The sequence below is a fragment of the Lissotriton vulgaris genome, chromosome 7, assembly GCF_964263255.1.
Source record: "Lissotriton vulgaris chromosome 7, aLisVul1.2, whole genome shotgun sequence".
Lineage (NCBI taxonomy): Eukaryota > Metazoa > Chordata > Amphibia > Caudata > Salamandridae > Lissotriton > Lissotriton vulgaris.
Window position 1 is genome coordinate 1,435,965,174 of NC_141695.1, and position 23,406 is coordinate 1,435,988,579.

The window sequence follows — 23,406 nt, forward strand, 5'->3', positions numbered from 1 at the left end:
TAGAAATAGTAGTCACTAGTGAGGAGACAGCAGAGCTCTTACTCACGGTTTTCTTTGCGGAATCGTTGGTGGCTGAGGCTCCAGAGACAGTATGTTGAGATCTCTGGTGAAGAGCCTGAAGTGGAGTGGGAGGTTTTCGCATGTTTTCTCCCCTCACTTACCTTATCCTCTTGAGACCTCGCCCTCATGTTAGAGGTAGAGGCTCTGTCATCATCATCCGTGGAAGAGGATTTTAGCCACAAAAGGACTCTGGCCTCCCTATCCCTTAAGGTCTTAGAAGGGAAGGTGCGGCAGATCTTACAATTTTTTGCCTCATGTTTGGGGTAAAGGCAATAAATACAGTCCTTATGCTGGTCATCAACATGGACCCTCTTTTTCTCGCAGGCTCTACAAGGTCTAAACAAGGCCTTCTTGCCAGACATCCTGAAGCTCTGAAGAAAAAACTGAGTCAAGACTCAGGGAGACTCCCTTCCACACGACGTGCAGTGAAAATCTGAGGAGAACTGGCTCTGCAGAGAGGGTTTTAGAGGGTGCTGTAAGCTGATTGGTTGGAGCAAAGACTTTGGTCTTTTTAGCATAATGAGGTAGATAGGCTACTATAATTTAGGCCTCAGGCCTTTTCTAGGGCCTACTACTACAAAGTGCTTTCGGCACTGCTTTTTTATTTACCGTGGGACTCCCGCCTCGGCGACGGGGAATGATTCAGGCATGTGAATCTATGAAAGATACCCCAATACTGGATAAAGTGACTAATCAAAGGTGATTTAATGCTCCCATTGTTAAGTCTACTACTAATGAGGTTTAGGCCTGTCGTGAAACAGTGCCCAGTTCATGATCTTGCCAGAAGCTACTGGCTGTTACGCATTTATTGATGGACTATCATTTATTTTTGGACTCATGATAGTTCTGGCAGCGGCTCGATTGGCGCTGCCCTGTATATAGTCCCCCTGTGAACAGTTTTTCTGCACCTGTGATTCCCTTCTGATGTGTTTATCTTAGAATACACATACTGTTTTTCACCAAAACTGGTGTGGTCTCTTTTTGTAGTGTGGCTTGTGTGTCGCCTGTGTGTGCTGCGTGGATGCTTTACACATTTCCTCCGGAGTTTAGCCCGCCCGCTCTGCACCATGCTACCCGGTTCTAACATTGGTGGCAGCGGTGGGATAAGACTTGTGTTTGCTCAGTACCACAGCGACAAAGGATTGCACTGCAAACTGAGCATTTAAAGTAATCACAGGTTTTGGGATTATTCTTTTTCCTGATTGTGCTTTCCACCTGAAAGTGGTGGTTTTGAATTGTGTTCCCGTGTTGTACTGTGGGTGGTGTGTCCCTGGTGTATCTCGCCAGGATGGGGTTAACATACAATGAGGATGAGAATGACCTTGGGGAGTACACGGAGCAGGAGTTGATGTATTTCTGCAGAGAGAGGGGTTTACCCCCAGTAGGCAACATTGGCAGAAAGTTGTTTCTCTATGAGGCCCTCAGGAAGGGAGGGAACCCTTAAAGCCCTGTGGGGACCTTTCCGATTACCCCTCCGCATATCTAAATGGTGGATTTGGTGGAGATCAGGAGGAGGACTCTGAGAGTGAGGGTTCCCAGTCCATAACCCTGGAGGGTGGTGATACTGATGAGGAGGAAAAAGTTGATAGGGCGGAGGCGCCAGTAGCGAATGAGGACACCATAGTCAGGAAGTCCCGTGATGGTTCCAGTCCCGAGGGCACTGCCCCATCCCTTTCCTTGTCCCCAGGAGAATGGGTGGATAGGAGGGAAGAAAGGAAGCACCAGCTGGCTTTGGAGAAGCTCCGGTTAAAGCACGCTAAGGAGATAGTGCAGCTGAGGGTGGAAAAAAAGACCGAAAAGGTCCTAGCGCAGGAAAGGACGGTGGAGGCAGAGAGGTCCTTCACTAGAGAGAGAGACTAGCTCAGGAGGTTAGGTTGTCCCCTGAGAATGGTTTCTGTGGTCTGGATTCACCAGTGAGGGTGGGATCCAGTGATGGCAGCAAGAGTGAATCCAGTGCAGGGAGTCCCACTTCCATAGCCCGGGAGACGGTGCCTGATTCCCAGGAAGAGGGGGACAGGTTGGAGTTCAGGGGCAGTGGAAAACTGTCCATTCAGTCCTGGGGGGAGTTTGGGGATGTGTGTTGGACTGCATTGGAGGATTGGGTGGTGGGTAGCGCAGTGAATGATTGGGTTGGGAGCCTAGGCTGTCCTGATAGGCCATCCATTGAAGGAGAGCCCCTAGTGTCAGGAGTACCAGTGGCGTCTGTAATCAGAGCTCTAGAGGTTCTGGGGTCTGCTCAGTCGCGGGGTTTAGATTCTGGGCTGGGATGCCAGGTTCAGGGACTGCCTGACCTGGAGGGTGGGACACCTGTAGTCAGGGTCCCCACCAAGTTGACTTCCAGGGGTACTTTGCTAGGTGGGAGGGTGCGGAACTCCGGAAGGGGGTGCATAGGGAGGAACCTCTGGCAACGGCTCAGCCACAGGGCTTAGATCCTGGGTTGGGAGACCAGGGACAGGTACTGTCTGACCTGGCAGGTGGGACACCTGTAAGCAGTGTTCCCCCAGAATTGTCTTCCAGGGGTGCTTCTCCAGCTGGGAGGGTGCGGAACTCTGGGAGGTGGTGCAGGGGGAGGGAGGACTCGCCCCTGGCACTGGTGCAGCCTAGGGGTTTAGACTCTGGGTTGGTGGAGCAGTTGCAGGGTCAAGGCCCTGTACTGGGGAGAGAGTGGTGTTCTGAGAGTACCTGGTATAGGAGGAGAGGGCGGAACCCCAGAAGGAGAGGTAGGGGGAGGAGAGCCTCGCCCCGGACGGCTGGTCGGCTTGAGGGTGCGGACCCCAGGTGGGAGGACCAGTGGCAGTTTGGAACTGCATGGAGGAGAAGGAGAGTGGCCAACAGGTACTACGGGCTTGGGGCTACTGCCCCCACTCTGTGAGACAGCCAAGGCCAGAGACATCTGGATGGCCTAGGGGCAGGTCCTGGCCACAACCAACTAGAGAGTGCCAGTGGGGTGGCTTAGTTGGTCCAGGGAGATTTGAGAGAGGGAACTATCGGGTTCCAGAGTGGTGGAGAGACTGCGGGTGCCCTTGCAGGTGCGGGCCCGAGTCCACGTTTTCTCGCCCCAAGCAGGGAAGCCCATCAAGGCATTGATCGGTCTACCCTGGCTTTTGTCGCCGACAGACCCAGTTAAGGCGGGTAGGCCGCATGACTCCCAGGCTCCGAAGGAGCCATGGGGGCAGAACCCCGATCCCCCTCGTCCGCATCCGAGGACCGACGGGGGGACGTTGGAGAGAGACTAAGCTTTTTCGACTTATTTTTCTGTCGTCGCTTACCCGAATCCGAGGGCGAAGACTTGGAGCGCGAGGAGTGGTGATGGTGGTCCTGCGAGCGTTCACTGCGAATGGCGCTGGGACGAGTGCCGAACTTCAAGCAACTTCCGGCGCCGCTCCCTCAAGGTCTTCGGGGCCATGGCCCGACAGTCCAAACAGGACCGGGAGTCGTGGTCGCGCTCCAGGCAGTAGAGACAAAGGACTTAAAACCGGGCATCCCTACGCACCAAAGAAGACCAACAGGAGACAAAAGTCTCAAAAAAGATAGTCAAAAAGTGACTAGGGTACGTGCTCTAACCGGATCTGCGCTTACTGGCTCGGAAAAAGAAAGAGCTGACGTCAGCACGCATGGGTGGTGCCTAAGTAGTCTCCGTGACGTAATCTCGGCTCATATGATGGCAGCGACGAACGCGGAGACGCACGACGCCACCTACTGACGCGCAAGGGTACTAATAGCAAAACTTTCTGGATCCACTCTGACGCCTGGGTATATTCTAAGGTAAAGAATCTATCACTAACGTTTCTCTTTCAGATGCATACTTTTGAGTAAGATTCTACTTTCATGCCAACTTTGGCGTAAATGACTTTTGCTGCAGCAGTGAGCAAAATGTCCTACGAGAGTTAAAATGGAAAACACATCGGTTTTGACTCCTTGTACATTTGTCCCCTACACAGAGTTGCAAGACAATTTGGATGTTATTTGAAAAGCTAATAAGGGCTCTTTCTAGTATTCAACAGTAGACAACATTATCACTAAATTGGAATGAGGGAAAGGCATTAGAACTATATGAGTGTCTCAAAAAGAGCAGGCGTGAGGCTTTTCTGCTGCATCATTACTCACCCATATCAAGCTTCTCGCAGAGAGAGCCCAGACCTTGCAGTACAGCCAGCTGCAGTTTAAAAGCCAGTGTGTGGCTGTAGATTGGTCCAGCCCGGGCACTGACTGGGGCCTGAGCAGCAAGGGAAGCAATCAGTTTGGGCAGGACGTCCTTGGAAAATCGACGCCTCAGGAAATCTCCACATGTCTCGCCCAAGACGCACAAAACCTTAGAGATAGGGAAAAGAGACACACTGTGACAACTTATATAAGAAGCTCTTTGCGTTCCAACTCCACATCGCATGCTGCTTTCTTTCAGCGCAAACTCTGCCAACCTCTATGAAATCATTCAACGCCCAGCCTAAAAATGTGCATTTAAACCAATACAAATTACGACTACATCAGACTTATGCTTCCCCTTAAAATACACTGAAACAGAACATAGACTCACCCTAGAGGCAGAGGCTATACCCTTTACTCCAAGTTATCAGTATGAGGTAATTTAAATTTTTATGGTCAAGAAATGTCCCCTAACGTGTACCCCACCGTCTCCATGTATGTGCTTAAAGTGCATGTAACTTCCCTCCTCGACCAGCTATGAAGACGCAAATACATTTGCGTCCAACGTTAACATGTCCTCTTTCAGATCCACCATGAATGGATTAATAATTCAGTTCCTAAGTATGCCTTGCCAACGTCTTTTCATGGTGCACTTTCGCGTTTTCCTAGCCCTGCAGAGCTAGGCCCTGATTTCTGCCATCGAGCCCTTTCTGCTCTCTGCCTCCTGAAAGCTGCAACGTGGGATACATCCCTGACCTCTGTCCTACTCCCTGCGTGGCGAGCGGTGCCCGGCTCGGCCTGCTTGCTTGCCAAAGACAGTATTTTGCCTTCAAGTTATCAGTATAGCCGAGCTCAGCTCCTCGAAAACACATTCCAGTCTAGCAGAATAGATAAACAATCCCCCGGCTGCAGAGCAAAGGGCCCGGCCTTTCTGTCTCCATGCAAGTAATTCATTGCTCCCGTTACCATGGTAGGCCCATGGCCCCTCGCATTACACGCAGACACGTAGTCACATATGCACGCATTAATAGTCAGTATAGAGTAGCCTCTGCCCAAGAGACCTTTCCTTCTAGATAACATAGTTCCCCAAACACAAGATATCAGATATGATTTAGGAACGAGTCGATCTGACATGCCAGACTTCTGTCTCTTCCTCTAGTGCTAAATGTCAAGTCCCCTGCACCCTCCAGCCTCACGTCAGTCACACGTCATGCCGCTGCGCGCGCATCTTTGCTACAGATTTCTGCTGACATTGCAAGATTCCAATATGTATCCACCCACTTGTGACACTTTCATGTGACGTTTCTAGCACACACCTCTGTGTACGCCCTGGTGCACGCCTTCTGTTACGCACATGTGTTCTTATCTCGTTTCTCTCAGCTGTTACGCCTTCTGTATCCATCACCACTATATGCATTGACTATATATATTGTACTCTGTTAATAAAGTATTGTCTATCCCTTCCTGAACCTTAGTGGTGAAAGGAACATGATACCATGGTTCGAACCATTCCATTTTATGGAATAAAACCCTTATAACTCAGATACCACGGACTCTGCCTCTCAATTCCGAGTGAGTTATTTTTTTGAACTTTACCGCATAGAAATTCCGACGGTAAATATTTATTTACCACATTAATTTGGCGCCCGAATAGGGACCCCTCCCCCACCTCACGCGCCGGTAGGTGCTTCGCAGGCTTTGCCCCCTGCCACAGCCGTGACGGACAATTACGCGTACCCGCAGGATTTCCTGTATCTCCCTCAGGCCTACGGAGGTGACGGAGACTGCGATCAGCATCCAGACGAGGCGGTGAGGAGTGCGGAGGATCCCGACCAGAGCCCAGCCGAGAGAGCAAGGACCGAGGTGTCTAGAGGCCCACCAGTTCCGACATACCTGTGACGTCACGAGTCGAGTCGAGTCCAGTCCGGTCCAGTCCAGACGAGTTTCCGAGGCCTTCCGTTCCGTGCTTCCCGGTGAGTACCGTTGCTGGGGACGCATCTAGACGGGTGCATTACTATGTATCCGGTCAAGACGGGTTTGGGTACACAGACCCGGTCTGCACTGTTTTAGCAGTGTATCTGTACTGTTTAGCAGTATATCAAGTAATTCGTGTCTTCAACGGTTCGATTTTGTTTTCGTTATAGAATTCATGTATAGTCAATATGTGTTCAAAACGTTTCTATGTGATTAACGTCGTGGTATGAGTGACTGTTTGATCAACATTACTGTGTTTCTGTGTAAAAATTGTGTTCAAGTTCGAGTAAGTGTCAAGTGCCAAATATCAAGATGCCATTGTTCTCGAAGTTAAGACAGTTAGGAACTAGGAAAGGGATACTAGAGGAAGCGATTCCTGTCCCACCTAGGGACACTCCTGGAAATTTTATGTATCACAAACACGGCTTAGATGCCATATTATATCTAGATTTATGGGTCGATTATACTAAGAACCTAGACAAGAAATATAGATGGCCCGTTACAGGGACATGGGATGCAGATTGCATCATGAGAGTAGAAGAAGCGCTATGGAAAAAGAAAGCCAGACAATCTCAGAAAGACGCCAAAGAATTGTGGCGTAAAGAATCGCATAGACGTACAGAGAAAGAATTCAGAAAATCAGAAAAACGTAGAGAAGATTCAGATAAAGCTCGAGAAAACGAACTAGTTGAAGAAGGAATACGAGTTAAAGCAGAACAAGTAGACCGACAACGAAACACTCTTGTGAATGGTATGTATCCTCTTTTGGCCGAGGGTTTACCTAAGGCCACTCCGGAAATACCAAAAGATCTGCCCGCTCCATTGGTTCCGACTAAATTACGTCACAAGACCGCAGCAGACATTTTTATTTCGTCCTACTTGGATGATGTAGCTCCCGCATATGCCAATGCACCTGCCCATGTACCCGTACCACCTGCACCTGCTGACGTCAATCTACCCCATGATCATCTACCCCCAGGTCCGCAACAGCAGATCCCTCCAGGTTCGCTACCCGCACCCGCTCCCGTTGTTCCCCCTGGTATTCAACAACTGCATCCATCTAATCCTTTTGGGACTGGCGTGGTCCAGGATCCAACCCAGCTACAGCACATACCGACCCTACAGCCAGGTTATGCTCAAGCCTCCACTTCAGGAGGTGCTACAGGAGGTTATCAAACACCCCCACCGTTACACCGAGTGACAATGAGAGAGTTAGCAAAGGCTCGGACACCTAAAGGTGCACCGGCCGAACAACTTAGAAGAGAACTTACAGACGGCAGATATGACACAGTGCCTGGTACGACAGGACCCATGTTGTTAGCGTCCCTACGTTTGAGACGCGTTACAGATTATTTGATGTTACTACCAGAAATGCCAGAACATCTAGACAAATTGTATTATTTTATTAGAACAGGAGAAGGACCGGAGTGTGTTGCTGAAGCCATGTCACGTCAGAAAGTTGAGAACAAAGGTTTAATAATGCGATTTTTGGTTAATTGTTTAATAAGAGAACAAGATCAGGCAGGTTTTCCACAAAGTGAGATGAATAGACTGAATAGATGGAGCCAGAATATTGCGGATGGTAAACATGATAAGGAGAACAGTGTACATACTATGGTTAGAAAGATCCGTAAAGAAATAATAGAAATACATGCCCGCCGAGTATCTGAAGAGCAACTAGAGTCAGATGACGGGAAAACCTCAGAGGAGGAAGAACAACCAGAGACCACAGCAGAAACGTCGCAATTAGCAACTAGAGACATGATAGCATATGTAGGTAAGGGAAGATCCCTTAAGAAAACAATACGTCCAGAAAGCAAAAGACTTTTTCTCTCTGCTATATCAAATCCGAGTTCTCCTGAACATATGTTTCAGGCTACCGATAAAATACTTCAAGATCGAATGGGGTACCATGTACTCAATTCCATGGATGAACAAGAACTAGCCCGGTCCGCAGTACAATGGGCTGACAATTCTAGTACATATAATGATGATGCAGTAGCACAGACATTTTTGAACCTCTCCCCTGATGAACAGAAATTAGCTGGTATATACATGATTCAGCATCTCATTACGTTGTTCAAAAGCCAACATTCTGATCCAGGTCCCTTACCGGATATATTAATAGAACTGCTCTCGAATAGATGGAGAGGCCTAGGTACTGATTTAATTAAAGAAATTCTAGAACATCGACACAAATATAGTGCCTTCCTGAAACCACAGTTTATTTCAGCTCCACCACCCCCAGAAAGAAAAATGTTTTACTTCGACAGACAGAATCCCTTACGGGAAGTACATCCGGTCAGAAAAGACGATAACACACTAGAACGTGTATTCGTATACACACCCATAACTAAAATGGAATTATTGGAAATGAAGAAAATAGTGCCCAGTCATGATAAAGACCCTGCAGGTTTTCACCGAGAAATTAAAGATATGTTACTCATGGGCGATTACACGTATTCGGATATTATGAAAATGTTAAAAGTACTGTTGCCTGCAGGAATTTACGAGAAACTAAAGGAGAAAGAATGGGAGGTGGGAGACAAAAAGATTGATTGGGCTGCATTAGAAGTCGAAGAAAATGGTCGTACCCCAGGGTTAGGCCTTGGGGATAAAGCTAAAGCATTACCAGGTTTATTAGTACAGGTTTTGCCTAGACTGTTAGCGACTAAAAAGGAAGACTGGGACGCAATCTCAGCCTGTAAGCAGAAACACGATGAAGACACTAGTGATTTTTATTCTAGATTTGAGAAATGTTTTATTATTAACAGTGGCCTGAAAACAAGTAGCGAGTCATACCCACACCTCTTTGTATCAAAATTAGTCGAGAATTCCCTGCCTCAAGTTAAGAACCGTGTTTTGAAAGTCGAAAGCACATGGCAAGCAAATACGCCTTCCCAAATGTTACAAATGTTACAGTACCACCAGAATAGAATTAGGGAAGAACAAGATCACGAACAGAGACGTATGAAAGATACGAAAATGAAAATGTTAGTTGCTCAGTCAGTTCCAGCTGACGGTCAGAAAAGGGGTATGACACAGTCTAATAATACGGCGACTCCCGTTAAAGGGACATGCAACTATTGTAAACAGCCAGGTCACTATGTGAATGAATGTACAGTTCTGAAACACAATATAGCAACAGGTAAAACTAAAGAGAGACCACGTCAGCCTAGACAGGATCAGGTCCAACATCAGGTCCAGCAACATATTCCACAGAACGTACAGCCTATGCCTGCTCCACAACAGACAGTACAGACAGTAGCGGTACCACACCCACAGCCCATTGCCGCGACACAGCAAGTTTCACAGCAGATGTACCAGTATGCACAGTCTGATTACCCCGATTATTAGCGATACTCATGAAACAGCCTAGAGAGGGAGGCTGGCTTGCCTCTCATTGAAGTTCCTGTAGATCAAGAGGGTCCTTATGTACATAGTCAAGTATTAGGAAAAGATAGAAAGTTTTTGATTGACACAGGGGCAAGTCGAACAACAATAAGTCACAACGAGGTTCCAGGGGCACCCCTCTCAGGCTCACAGAATGTTTCCCTTGGATTTTCAGGGCAGCCTATTGTTAATGAAGTATCGAAACCTGTTCCCCTAGCAGTTGGTCCATTGTCACGTACTACAGACTTATTGCTCACGAAATCATGTCCAGAAAACTTGCTGGGTATCAAGACACTAAAAGCTCTAGGAGCAGTGATATGTTGTTCTCCGGAAGGAGTTAGACTGTTTTTGCGTGACTTTAAGGGTCACTATGTATTACGAGATTTTGATGTCAGATTGAAAAATGTACCAGAACATTTGTGGGCGCAAGGCCCAACTGATGTAGGTTGTATGCACATTACGCCATACAGAGTTACACTCAAGCCCGGAGTTGTATTACCCCGAATCCGACAATACAAGTTACCACCCGATGCTATAGTGGCTTTACTAGAAATCATTGAAGAGCTCATCGCACAAGGAGTGGTTGTAGAAACCGACTCGAATGTCTGTAATTCCCCTATCATCCCGATTCTTAAACGTACTGACCCGAATGCACCTCCAGTTTATCGGTTGGTGATTGATTTACGAGAATTAAATAAATGCATCGTACCACAGTATCCTGTGGTCCCAGACATCTCATCATTATTGACTGCTATTGATTCAGAGGCGACGTTCTTTACTGTAATTGATCTCAAGAACGCCTTCTTTAGTGTCCCGATTGATCCGGAAAGCCAATATCTTTTCGGATTCTGTTTAAATGGCCGTAGCTTCAAATTTGCACGCGCACCTCAAGGATTCACAGAAAGACCCAGCATCTACAGCCAAGCTTTGAAAAGACAACTTGACAGTATTCACATGCCAGTTAACACTGCCCTACTCCAGTACGTCGATGATCTGTTGATCACCGCTCGGAGTGAACCAGAATGTGAGCAAGCATCACTGACAGTTTTGTATTTTCTGGCTGACAAGGGACACAAGGTGTCCCCTTCAAAGCTACAATTCTGTGTTCAGCAAGTGGTGTACCTTGGGCACTTGCTGTCCAAGAGGGGGAGACAGCTAACACCTGACCGCATTCAGTTAATTGCACACTTACCGCAACCCAAGACACAAAAGGAAGTGCGGGCCTTCATTGGCCTCACCTCTTACTGCAGACAATGGATTCCCCAGTACGCATTTCTAGCCAAGCCACTTATACAGTTGACAACACAGGAGGCAGCGACTTCGACTGTCCTCCCTTGGACTCAGGAACACACACAGGCTTTTGATGAATTAAAGAAAGCATTATGTCAAGCACCAGTTTTAGAAACACCATGTTACAGCAAACCTTTTACACTTTTCGTTACAGAACGTGATGGCACAGCATTATCTGTCCTCACACAAGACCAAGCAGGTTCACATAAGCCGTGTGCTTATTTTTCGAGTACATTAGACCCAGTAGCCCAGGCTTTGCCTGCGTGCTTAAAATCAGTTGCAGCGACAGCCCTAGCAATCCGACAAAGTGATTCCATAGTGTTAGGACACCAATTGACAGTACAAGTTCCACACTCTGTGGAAGTTCTTTTAAACAGAACACAGACTCAACACTTGACTATAGCACGACTGACAGGTTATGAATTGACATTGTTCCAGCCCCACATAGAAATCAGACGCTGCAATATACTCAATCCTGCCACATTGTTACCCTCGAACACAACAGATCCAGCTCCACATGACTGTATAGAGATCATTAATGCGGTAACAAAGCCCCGACGAGACTTGACAGATGTTGCACTGACTAACCCAGACCTGACACTTTACGTGGATGGTTCATGTATGAGAACAAGCACAGGAGAATTAGTGGCCGCATATGCAGTGACCACTGAAACGGAAGTCAAAGAAACACACCGTATTGATACACTGTCTGCTCAAGCTGCAGAGCTCATTGCTCTGACTCGAGCCTGTATAGTAGCCAAGAACAGGAACGTTAACATATACACAGATTCACGTTATGCATTTGGAGTCGTACACGACTTCGGTGTACTCTGGCAAGAAAGAGGTTTCTTGACCTCTCACGGAGCCAAGATCCAGCATGGTCCCCTCATTCAAGCATTGTTAGAAGCAATACATTTGCCATCAGCCATAGCTATCATGAAGTGCAAAGCACATACTAAAGTCACAGATATTATTTCCCAGGGTAACGACCTGGCCGATCGAACTGCGAAAAACACAGCTCTGACTCACACACATGCAGCTGATATGACAAAGACAATAGTTCCGACACCGACACATTGCATGACAGTTAAGGATCCCGCACTAGATGTAATTGACATACAGACACATGCTACTCCAGACGAAATAAGGAAATGGACTGAACTAGGAGGGATCCAGACAGACCAGGGATGGATGACGAAGGGAAAAGCCACATGGTTTCTCCCCGACTCTATGGTTCAAGTTATGATTAACACCGCACACAGTCCAGCACACTTAGGAGAAAAAGCCATGTTAGACAGTTTACAGAATCTCTGGTACAATAAACATTTACGAGCAGCAGCAAAACAGAAAGTGCGTACTTGCATGATCTGTTGTCAGTTTAACCCAGGCAAAAGCATTCCTGTAGAGCAAGGTGGATTTCATCCTCCCGATCACCCTTTTGAAGTCCTCCAGATGGATTATATCCAGATGGAACGATGTCGAGGATTCAAATATGTCCTCGTAGTTGTATGTGCACTTTCCCGTTGGACAGAAGCATATCCAGTCCCAGATTACACTGCTCCGACCACTGCCAAACAGTTGGTTCGTGAATTCTTCCCACGGTACGGTTTGCCTCGTGTCGTGTACTCAGATAACGGTCAGCCATTCTCGTCCGAGCTAATGAAGCAGGTATCACTCCTGCTAGGATATCTGTGGAAGTTCCACTGCGTCCGACATCCCGAGGCAGCAGGTCTCGTAGAGAGACACAATCAGACACTGAAAACACGTCTTGCTAAGATTTGTGCCGAGAAAGGGGTAGACTGGATAGTCGCCTTGCCAGTTGCATTGTTTTATATGAGAATGGTCGCACACTCTAGAACAGGGCTATCCCCGTATGAGGTGGTTTTTGGTAGGCCACCGAATATGTGGGGGACGCCTTTGCCGAGGAAAATAACCGATGTTGATAGTAACATGTTGACAGATTACCTTGCCTCCTTGATGTCTGCACTACAATCTTGTCGTTCACAGGTTGCCGCAGCCTTTCCGGACAACACCCAAGTAAAACAACACGACGTCCGTCCAGGGGACACTGTCATCGTCTGAAATTTCGACAGGAAAAGCCCGCTGGAGCCCAGATGGAAGCAGCCAAAGTTGGTGCTACTAACTACAAGGACCGCAGTGAAGTTGGAAGGGAGGAAGGGCTGGCTCCACACCAGCCATATAAAAAAGTTTCACGGACTGTTGCCAGACTCTTCCTCCCCCTCTAAGGACTGCCCAGATTCCAGTGACTCTAAACTCCCCCTGTTAGAGAAAACTCCGTCTCAGGAGTACAAAACAAAATTGAGGTCTAGTAAGTCAGACAGTTTAATTGTTTAAGTCCTCCCCTAGGTGAAGCGGTTAGACAGGTTCTTGACATGTACAAGTTAGACCCCAATAGAGAGAGAGATAGACAGAAACAGATCAAGAAACAGAAACATTGTAAATCTCTCCGGAGCTATTTCATCATCACGTTATTGATTATGTTTTTTCTGAGTCTTATGGTTATTGGCATAAGTGTATTATTGCATATGTTTTTTCCTATTGCACACTCTACTCTTAATAACACTGCAGAGCACACGTTCAGTGAACTGCCTCCACACGAATTGTCTTATAGACTTGCGCTGCGCAACAATACATTCATCAGTATGTTACACCATTCCCATCAGACCAGCAATGCTACAAATTGTTGGATATGTGGCCGACTCCCTCCCTATCAGAAATACAAAGGAGCTCTGCCCCTCTTCCCGTATCCGTTTACGCATAATGGTTCCTGTGGTGCCTGGTTCAGCTTAATTAATTCTGTAGACACTGATTCCATAGTTTACCAAGGCAATTGGGTATGGGGAAATCTGAACACAGTCATGCATCAAGCATGTTTCCCAGACAAGGAGGGTCTCCCACAAAGGACAGGGACCGATCTAGAAAACGAAGTATATGGATTAGGTAATTATACACTTAACCTCATGATTCTGAATGTCCAGTCTGAAACCGAACCAGACTTGCCCTCTATGTCAGTGCTACCCGTTAAAGGCGAATTATGTGTCAGAAAGAATGGTTCAATACACTTAGGTCATAGTGAATGTACTACTGTGATCGAATTCAGTGATAAGGGCAAGTCCACATTCAAAGCTTCCCGTCATTCCTATTTCATTTGTGGTCATACCGCATACATACGTTTACCTCTAGATTGGGATGGTACTTGTTACATTGCTTTCCTACTGCCCCCTGTTTTTCTAGCTCCTCCTGATTACCATAGAAATCCTCAGCTTATACATACTAGACACAAGAGAGAACTCCCAATTGTCGATCAGACTGAAACAGCATGGGAACAATATACAGATTTCAATAGAGGATTCTTTTTCTTTTTAGGACCTGTCTCGAATAGTAAATTGATACGAAAATTGACCAGAACCCTTGAAGCAGTAGTGAACGAAACTACTTCCGCCCTAGGTAACTTAACGGAGGAACAGTCTGCTATAAGACTTGTTGTTCTTCAGAATCGTCTCGTCCTTGACGTCATCCTGGCCGATAGGGGCGGGGCTTGTAGAGTCATCGGATCGAGTTGCTGTGTTTTCATTCCAGAAAATGCACCATCAGTATATAGAGCCATATCCCGTCTTCATAAGATCGCTAATCAGATTCATCAGAATCCAGGCACCTGGACTTGGTCCGGTTGGTTCTGGAGTACGATAACAGCCTGGGGATGGAAGCTACTTTCTTTCCTAGGGATTATATTGGCCATAGTATTCAGTTGTTGTCTCTGCATTCAATGTGGGCCGGCGATATGTGGCTTGTGTGCCACAGCCTGCATTCCCCGTTCAAGTTCACGCTCTACATCCCGCCTGAGAAAGGATGAGCAAATGATGTTATATGAACAGATAGATGGATTAATGAAGATCGATATATCATGAAGGGTCCGTAGGGGACAAGGGGGGAATGAGGTAATTTGAATTTTTATGGTCAAGAAATGTCCCCTAACGTGTACCCCACCGTCTCCATGTATGTGCTTAAAGTGCATGTAACTTCCCTCCTCGACCAGCTATGAAGACGCAAATACATTTGCGTCCAACGTTAACATGTCTTCTTTCAGATCCACCATGAATGGATTAATAATTCAGTTCCTAAGTATGCCTTGCCAACGTCTTTTCATGGTGCACTTTCGCGTTTTCCTAGCCCTGCAGAGCTAGGCCCTGATTTCTGCCATCAAGCCCTTTCTGCTCTCTGCCTCCTGAAAGCTGCAACGTGGGATACATCCCTGACCTCTGTCCTACTCCCTGCGTGGCGAGCGGTGCCCGGCTCGGCCTGCTTGCTTGCCAAAGACAGTATTTTGCCTTCAAGTTATCAGTATAGCCGAGCTCAGCTCCTCGAAAACACATTCCAGTCTAGCAGAATAGATAAACAATCCCCCGGCTGCAGAGCAAAGGGCCCGGCCTTTCTGTCTCCATGCAAGTAATTCATTGCTCCCGTTACCATGGTAGGCCCATGGCCACTCGCATTACACGCAGACACGTAGTCACATATGCACGCATTAATAGTCAGTATAGAGTAGCCTCTGCCCAAGAGACCTTTCCTTCTAGATAACATAGTTCCCCAAACACAAGATATCAGATATGATTTAGGAACGAGTCGATCTGACATGCCAGACTTCTGTCTCTTCCTCTAGTGCTAAATGTCAAGTCCCCTGCACCCTCCAGCCTCACGTCAGTCACACGTCATGCCGCTGCGCGCGCATCTTTGCTACAGATTTCTGCTGACATTGCAAGATTCCACTATGTATCCACCCACTTGTGACACTTTCATGTGACGTTTCTAGCACACACCTCTGTGTACGCCCTCGTGCACGCCTTCTGTTACGCACATGTGTTCTTATCTCGTTTCTCTCAGCTGTTACGCCTTCTGTATCCATCACCACTATATGCATTGACTATATATATTGTACTCTGTTAATAAAGTATTGTCTATCCCTTCCTGAACCTTAGCGGTGAAAGGAACATGATACCATGGTTCGAACCATTCCATTTTATGGAATAAAACCCTTATAACTCAGATACCACAGACTCTGCCTCTCATTTCCGAGTGAGTTATTTTTTTTAACTTTACCGCATAGAAATTCCGACGGTAAATATTTATTTACCACAAGTAGGGCTATACAAATGCATCCATTTAATTTGAGCTATACATGGAAAATTAAAGGGCACTGCAATCCTTCAATACATAATATACCAGCAACACCCAACTCTACCTAAGGGTGAAAACTGCACATCTCTCTCATCAGATCACCTGAGCATTATCCAGTATTAGGTGAACCAAAAGTATTCTTAGAAAACCAGATTCATCTCCTCTACAGAAGAACAAATACAATATTCCCCCTCTTCCATCCCTACTGCAAACGCTGTTGTTGTTTCCTGTGCTGATTGCAATAACACCATTCTGAACAGTGTCTTGCTTAATCAGTGGGGAGAGAAAATTCAACTACAACCCCAATTCTTACAGAACTATTCTGGCCCACCACTGTCAGCCTACAAGATATTTGAAATGTGTTCCAACATTTTAAAGGGCTTAAATGCAGCAAACTTAATGCACTGATAGTAACCTTCTGCCCTTAAGTGGTCAAAGTGTTACTAACAACCTTGACACTTCCTGATTGAAAATCTTAAGAGAAATCGAGAGCAACTCATTAATGTTATACGGTCAAACTCTTGCATAGTTTCTATGCACCGAAGAACATCTTCATCACTCCTCTATTCCAGGAATGATCTAAAATAATTTCTGTTCAGCCAGTGCTAAGGAGCTATTGGAATGTGCACCATATTGCCCTGTAATCTCCCAATACCTGTATTTCAGCCACTAACACAAGAGTATCAAACTCCTGTAAAGAGGGGTGTGGAATTCCTATAGCCTGATGCCTTGGATATTGACAAAATTGACACAGTAGTTCTTGGCACTGGACAAAACTACTTTCCTGACGATATGCTCCTTGTGAAAGAGCAGAATGCTGTCACTCACAGTGAAGCGAGTCATTAGAGGGAGAGAGATAGAATCTTATTAAAAACAAAAGCTCTTGGTTTATGCCAGAACTAAATTTGGCCCAATTCTTAAAGAAAGTCACAAAAATAAAGCCATGATATATGTCCTTGCATTAGTGCAAATTTCAAACTGTAATGAATTCACGAGAATTTACATAAGTAGGTCCAGAAATCTTATTCCTAGAAATTTGAGAACTGCATTTTAGCTCGAGCAAATCTGCATGTGTAGATTTACGAATGCGAAAATATATTGGGCGGTGAAAAGTTCACTTTCCCGACAGCCACTTTTTTCCCGAACCCCGAGAAGAAGCTTTGGAGAAAATGTTGCCACCTAGTTAGGAATAACTAAAATTAATCTATCTCTGAGCAAAAATGGCAGTTAGGACATTGCACAAATGAGCAAGAGATGAGTGCTTTTCCAGTTGCTGGGGTACTGGAGAGGGCTCATAATTCCTTTGTTTCGGCTTACCAATCCTCTTCCAAAAACCAAGACAGAGAAATCTGCGGATGCCCAGGTTTTGAGAGTGGGTTGGACATGTCTAAACCCATTACCTTTCTAAATGTTTGTTCTCCTCTGTCATAGGATGCATTCTCCCCAATGTCCATAAGCAACATAGCATAGTAACAAGCTAAAGAATAAATCATGCGTGTGCGTGAGTAACAAAAACATAAAAAGAAAAAGAAGAGCCAAATTTAGCAAACTGATTATGGATAGAAGCCTGGCCCACTAGCATATGCAATAGTGCTCAGAAAAGTATGACCTGATTTCCAGGTGGCTGCCACACAAATGTTTGAGCTAAGAAAATTCCTAATGAGGGTAGCAGTATCTGATTTGCTTCTGGGACAATGGGCCCTAGGTTTATCAGATAAAGTTCTGTTCACCTGTGGGCAGCAAATAATGATAAATGTCACTACCCATCTAGTTATGCTATGTGTAGTGGAAGCAGTGGCATAACTAAACTTGAGGGGGCTCGTGCAAAGTACCCAGGCCAGAGCTCTCAGGTCAGGTACCTGCCAGTGCCAGAGCAGACCCCCAAAGCTTGGAGGCCCCCGTACCGCAGGGGTTTCAGGGGCTTTTGTTACACCACTGAGTGGAAGGAATACTCTTGTGAATAGCCTAGTAATGAACAAATTGCTATTTTAGTTGAACCTCACCGCACCGTTTTGCATACAGCTTTGTTTTTGTTTTTAAAACCTAACATTTCTTAGCAAGACATAAAAATGATACCATGGGTAATCTCCTGATTAGATCGATAAAACACATCATTTCAGCTGAACAAAACTGAACCATAAGACTGATTGTGTCACTAACCTCCAACCATCTATCTTATCCCAATAACTTTAGATGTTCTGAGGCCCCTGATATCATTTGGAAATATTAAAATTAATAAACTATGTTAGAAGGCTTGCTGCAAAGAGCTGCTTTTATTAAGGATCCCAAGAAGTAATGGAATTTTACAAGATCTAGGCCAAATAAGGCCACAGTTCTAGGCGCCAGAGATCAATGCCAGTGTTGTGTCCAGGAAGAAGCACAAAATCTGTCACCTTGGCGCCAACAAGGATAGGGCTCATAGAGCTGACAGAAGGTCTTAAGGCCTTAAAGGTCTAGGAAATGCCATGAACTTGCTTAATTTTTTAACTTCACATTTTGGTTTGCCATTTTTGACATAAGCGCAGTGGTTACCTTGAAAGCTCTTAGCACAACCAGCGGGTCATCGTTTACCAGTCGAATGACAAGGGAAGGCCAAAGGCGGTGAGCCATGGGCAGCAACCGGTTCTCCTCAGAGTGTAGCACAGCCACACAGAGTTCCAAAATATCCAGCACCTGCAAGTCGGAAAAAGGATAAAGTTAATGAAACAACAAGAAAAACAAAATCTCATTATTATCTTATTGATTTCTAAAAAGAAGCTACGGAGAAAGGCGGTGGCTAAGATGACCATACATAGCACAACAGTCTTCAATATATTACTGACATTCCCATAAGTAAAATACAGCTTATGCCTAAAGGCGGTACTTGAATTGCTGTTATCCTATCACCATTACAATGACTGTCATAAGAATCTTGGTCTTTACTGTTGTCAGCTAAACAATACCATAACAAACATTCAGAAAGTGAAGAAGGTTTTAAATAATTATTATAAATATCATATCATGGCAGTCATACAAGTACAAATATGAAACTAATTCTGCTCAATTTTATATTTAAAAAATGTCATAAATTACAATACTACTAAAATGTTTAAATCCTAGTATGAAACAGTTTCTTATTCCTAAACTACATTAGCTGTGACGATTTCTGGAGTTCTTATTCATAACTATTAATGGGTTTGTAATTTGCTTATACCTGCAATTTTCCATGATGTCCAGATATAAGCAGCAGATAAAACATGTGTTGCATGTATTATCAACTCTACATCGGTTCCATAGCAAAATGTGAGGACAGCTATATGCCAATTAACTCCATATCTCTAATGTGTAGTGTTTAGGTACAAAACATTTCCAAAATACAAATATTCTTACTGACATGAAAGATGCAATCACAATGTCTAATATTTATGGCCACTGAGTGCCATCTAGACTAATATTCACGTGCAGGGAATGTTCCCATTCTGAATTTAAGGTATAGAGGGCGTCGGTCTTCTGGGTTGATCTTGTTTAAATATGGTTGAGAATTTAGGTTCTGCATTAGACTGAGAAGTGAGTATTAGTGGTCTGTGATTGGTCATTTGGAGAAGTTTCACATTTTTGATGTGTAGTACTTGTCCTTAATTATTTTGACGGAGTCTAGAAAGGCCGTACAAGGATTGTTCCAGAGCTGCTTTTGATCTAGTTCCCTCAAGTTATTTAAGACAAGCTGAAACAACTTTTTAGCTGCAAATGGTAGAGCTGTAATCTCGGACATAGCTTCTGTTTCCTTATTCCTATAGCCTTTGAATAAAGTGATTTTGTCAACTAAATAATTATCCTAAGCTTAAGCAGTAGGGGTACTAATGTAATACCCTTGATACGTTTAAACAGAGAACTGAGAAAATCATTTTCCAATTTCTTGATAGATCTGACATTCATAAAGCCTAGTCGTTCTGCTAAATTACTTATGCAACTACCTTCGTTGTATAAACTCCGACTATAGTGTTGATAGGCTGGTTTACTAATCTAGTTTTGCCTCTCAGACCAGCTGCAGAAGATTGCCTCAGCATAATCCGATTTTTGCACTTGTTCCACCGGTTGCCCGTCGTTAATAGAGATCCTTCTTTTTGAGAGGACTGATCAAGTTACCAATCATAAACCTTGTTTTATTTACGTTAAGGGTCATCTGCTTCTTGGTACAGTAGCAGAAAAAATCCCTAATCATGCTATGCATTGACATCACCATCCCTGAGAGTTGTCCAGCATCACCATAAAATATTAAAATAGATTATTGTTACTGCAAATCTTAGGGGTATCAAGATTCGGCCATTACAGTATGTACCCAAGGCATTCAGGAAAAGGCTTAACAATAGAGGAGCAAGACCAGATCCTTGCCGAATCCATGCGGAGATTGTTTTAACCACAGATATCAAACATCTGTCCTGTCCTTAGGGAGTATGCAGCAAACCATCATTCTTCCCTACTTACCAAATTAAAGGCAGATTTAAAATATATTAATATCATAAATAATTGGCATTCATCTATGCTGGATATATTTTAAACAGATAAGCTGTAATCTCATAGCCTGGTCATTTGAACCAAGGCCCTTCCTAAACGCTGCTAGTATGCTGGAGAGGATTTCTTTCTTTTACTTCAAGACAGGCTTGTTTACGGTCTAATAGGGCATATCTATAGATCTTGCAAGCACCACCCAACAGCCAGATAGACCTATACTTTTCTAAGATTGCATGACTAAATTTTTTTGTACAGGGGTATGACTGTGTCGCTCTGTCACAAACTTGGAATACAGTTGGTAGGTGATATTGCACTAATACGGATTGAGAACTGGACTCCATAGCCTAGGTTCAATTAAATATAGTTCCACCAAGACCCCATGGACCAGGAACTTCGTTAGGGTGCGGACTTGCTGTGGCTGTTTCTACCTCCGGGACGGTAAAACTAAATTATGGCACAAATCAATACTAGAGGAATAATTATTATAAACCCTTACAGTGGAATTCCATGGACTACGGGTTTAAAGTTTCTTGAAGTGCATGACCTAGTCTTTCGCCCCAATGTATACAGCCAGGCGATTACATTTCCCCTTATAGCCCCATGTCACAAGTTCCCAGATTCTTTTAGTGTTGTTTGAATGAGCAGTTTTATTAACATCATTCAGATCTTTATAAAGAATTGACGCTTTTTGGCCCATATAATTTCTTATATTCTCTTCTAGAATCATATGGCACTAGGCTGCCCTCATTTTCCCAGCACAGTGTTCCTAAGACTCGGAACAACTCACTTTTTTAATTTAGCACTCATCAATTCAGTGACATTGTTTGTTTTTGTCAACTCCTTACCTAGATGTAGTCTATTTCAAACAGAAGAATGAAACATGGACATATGTTTGATTTGCCTCCTAAAGACTGTGCGTCCCCATATAGATGGGCACTGTACAACATTTGATCAAAGTTATGCTGTGGCTTTAGTACTATTCCAACATCAGATTCAAAGTGGTTATTTTGACAAGCAACCTGCTACTTTTTAACAAGCAGCCAACACTTCATGATCACCTTAAACATTGTGTGCCTGTCCACCTCGGAGCTTCCTAACAACTCAAATCCCCAGTCACTGCGTCTAATTTCTATTTATTTATGCAGGAGTTTTTCAATGGTTACACAACAACTATCCAAAGTTGTGCTTTCCACTAGAAAAGTGAAAGCATCCCTTGATGCACTGCTATTGGATCCTACTGGGGACTACCCAGAGTTCCTCTAAAGTTCACTCCACACAAATTTTCAAATGTTCATTTCTTTATTTTCTCGAAAAATTCTTTCTTTTACTGATTATGTTCATTGATTAAACATCTTATTTGTACATGTATATTCTTTAGTCAGTCCAATGCATTTCGGTCGCTATGACCTTCATCTGGGACCATATGAGCTGAAACATGGCATAACAATACTCTGTATCAGTGATAAAGTAATAAAATATCAACACAAACATTCATGCATGTTCATTATACTGATTACACAATGTGCCAAAAATGTGACCATCTGTAATAACACCCAGGTGTGTGCGTGCTCTAGTGCACTGATATAACAAGAAAAAACGCCTAATAGGCACTCACTTTACTTCCTCTTTACACTGCTTGCATTGAACACAACACTATGTCAAAACTGGCAAGAAAAAACGAAAAAGATCATTATAAAAAGTTACTGTTTCAAAGGGTTCCGCTCCTGTCTATGTGTCATCCCATTCATATCTCCGTATTACTCACTTTATAGACGTGCAAAAACGTATTCTCTATCATGTTTGCTGTTCCACAAAAGTATTCCGGCATTAGCGCGATGCCGGTCCAATGGCTCGCGCTTTATCTAAACATTACAAAAGCTCTTTCTTATGCTTCGCTCTCATTGGTTGTGTCTCCGATCACGTGATCGGGACTACAGCCAATAGGAGCGAGTCTCTACCTTCTGGTTTTGTGTGGAAGTTCACAAGAGTGAATCAATAAAAATATCAATGTAGTGAAATATGAAAAGTAAACAGTTTAAAAAAAAGCGGAGATCAATGTATTCGAAATGAACTGCATTACCCCTAAGAGATGTGCTTATAATGAAAATAATAATGCGTGACAACACAATTATAGAAACAATAACTAAAACCAAATCAGATATTTGGGACAGATGACTCCTACATCCATAAGCGTAGGTAAGGCTTGGCACACATGTGCTTAGATAAGATTATTGAAAATGTCTACAGGTAGCAGGTAAATTCAACGCGATCATTAAACCCGAAGGGCTTGTGTGAGTTCAACAAGTACATCCAACTATTTTGCCTTTGAAGGAGAAATCTGTTATTTCCCGTCCTTCAGTTTTTTCAATCACTTCCAGAACTGTAAATTGTAATTGAGACACATTGTGCTTTTCTTCCTTAAAATGTGCAGCTACAGATGACTTGACGTTGCCAGTCCTGAAATTTGATTTGTGCTCATTTAATCGTGTCTTCAACTTACGGGTGGTCTTCCCTACATAAGCCTTCCCGCAGGGATATTTCAACATATAGATGGCGTTAGCCGTGTCGCAGGTCGCATTTACACGGAGTTTGATGATGTGTCCTTTCATAGGATGTGTGATTGCATTTCCTCTTATAATATTGTTACAATGCCCACATTGTAGGCAAGGTCTGGTTCCTCTGTATGTTTCATCTTTGGGTTTTCTTTGTTTTAGTAGTTCACCAAGATTTTTGCCTCTGGTGAAAGCAAAAATAGGCTGCTGTTCAAAACTTTTTTCAAAGTCAGTTTCGGCTCGTAAGATATTCCAATGAGTACGTATGATTTTCTTGAATTTATGGCTCATCGTAGAGTATTTGGAT

The 23,406-nt window shown here is 44.4% G+C and overlaps 1 protein-coding gene across 1 annotated transcript in view; it reads right to left on the bottom strand.

Annotated features, from left to right (window-relative positions):
- Positions 1–23,406, bottom strand: part of TTI1 (TELO2 interacting protein 1) — a 292,570-nt gene that overhangs the window by 123,822 nt on the left and 145,342 nt on the right. Inside the window, exons 5-6 of the mRNA XM_086932235.1 lie at positions 18,589–18,729; positions 4,168–4,372 (exon numbers count right to left, since the gene is read on the bottom strand). Of these exons, the coding sequence (XP_086788361.1) occupies positions 4,168–4,372; positions 18,589–18,729 (346 nt within the window). The remainder of the gene's footprint in view (positions 1–4,167; positions 4,373–18,588; positions 18,730–23,406) is intronic.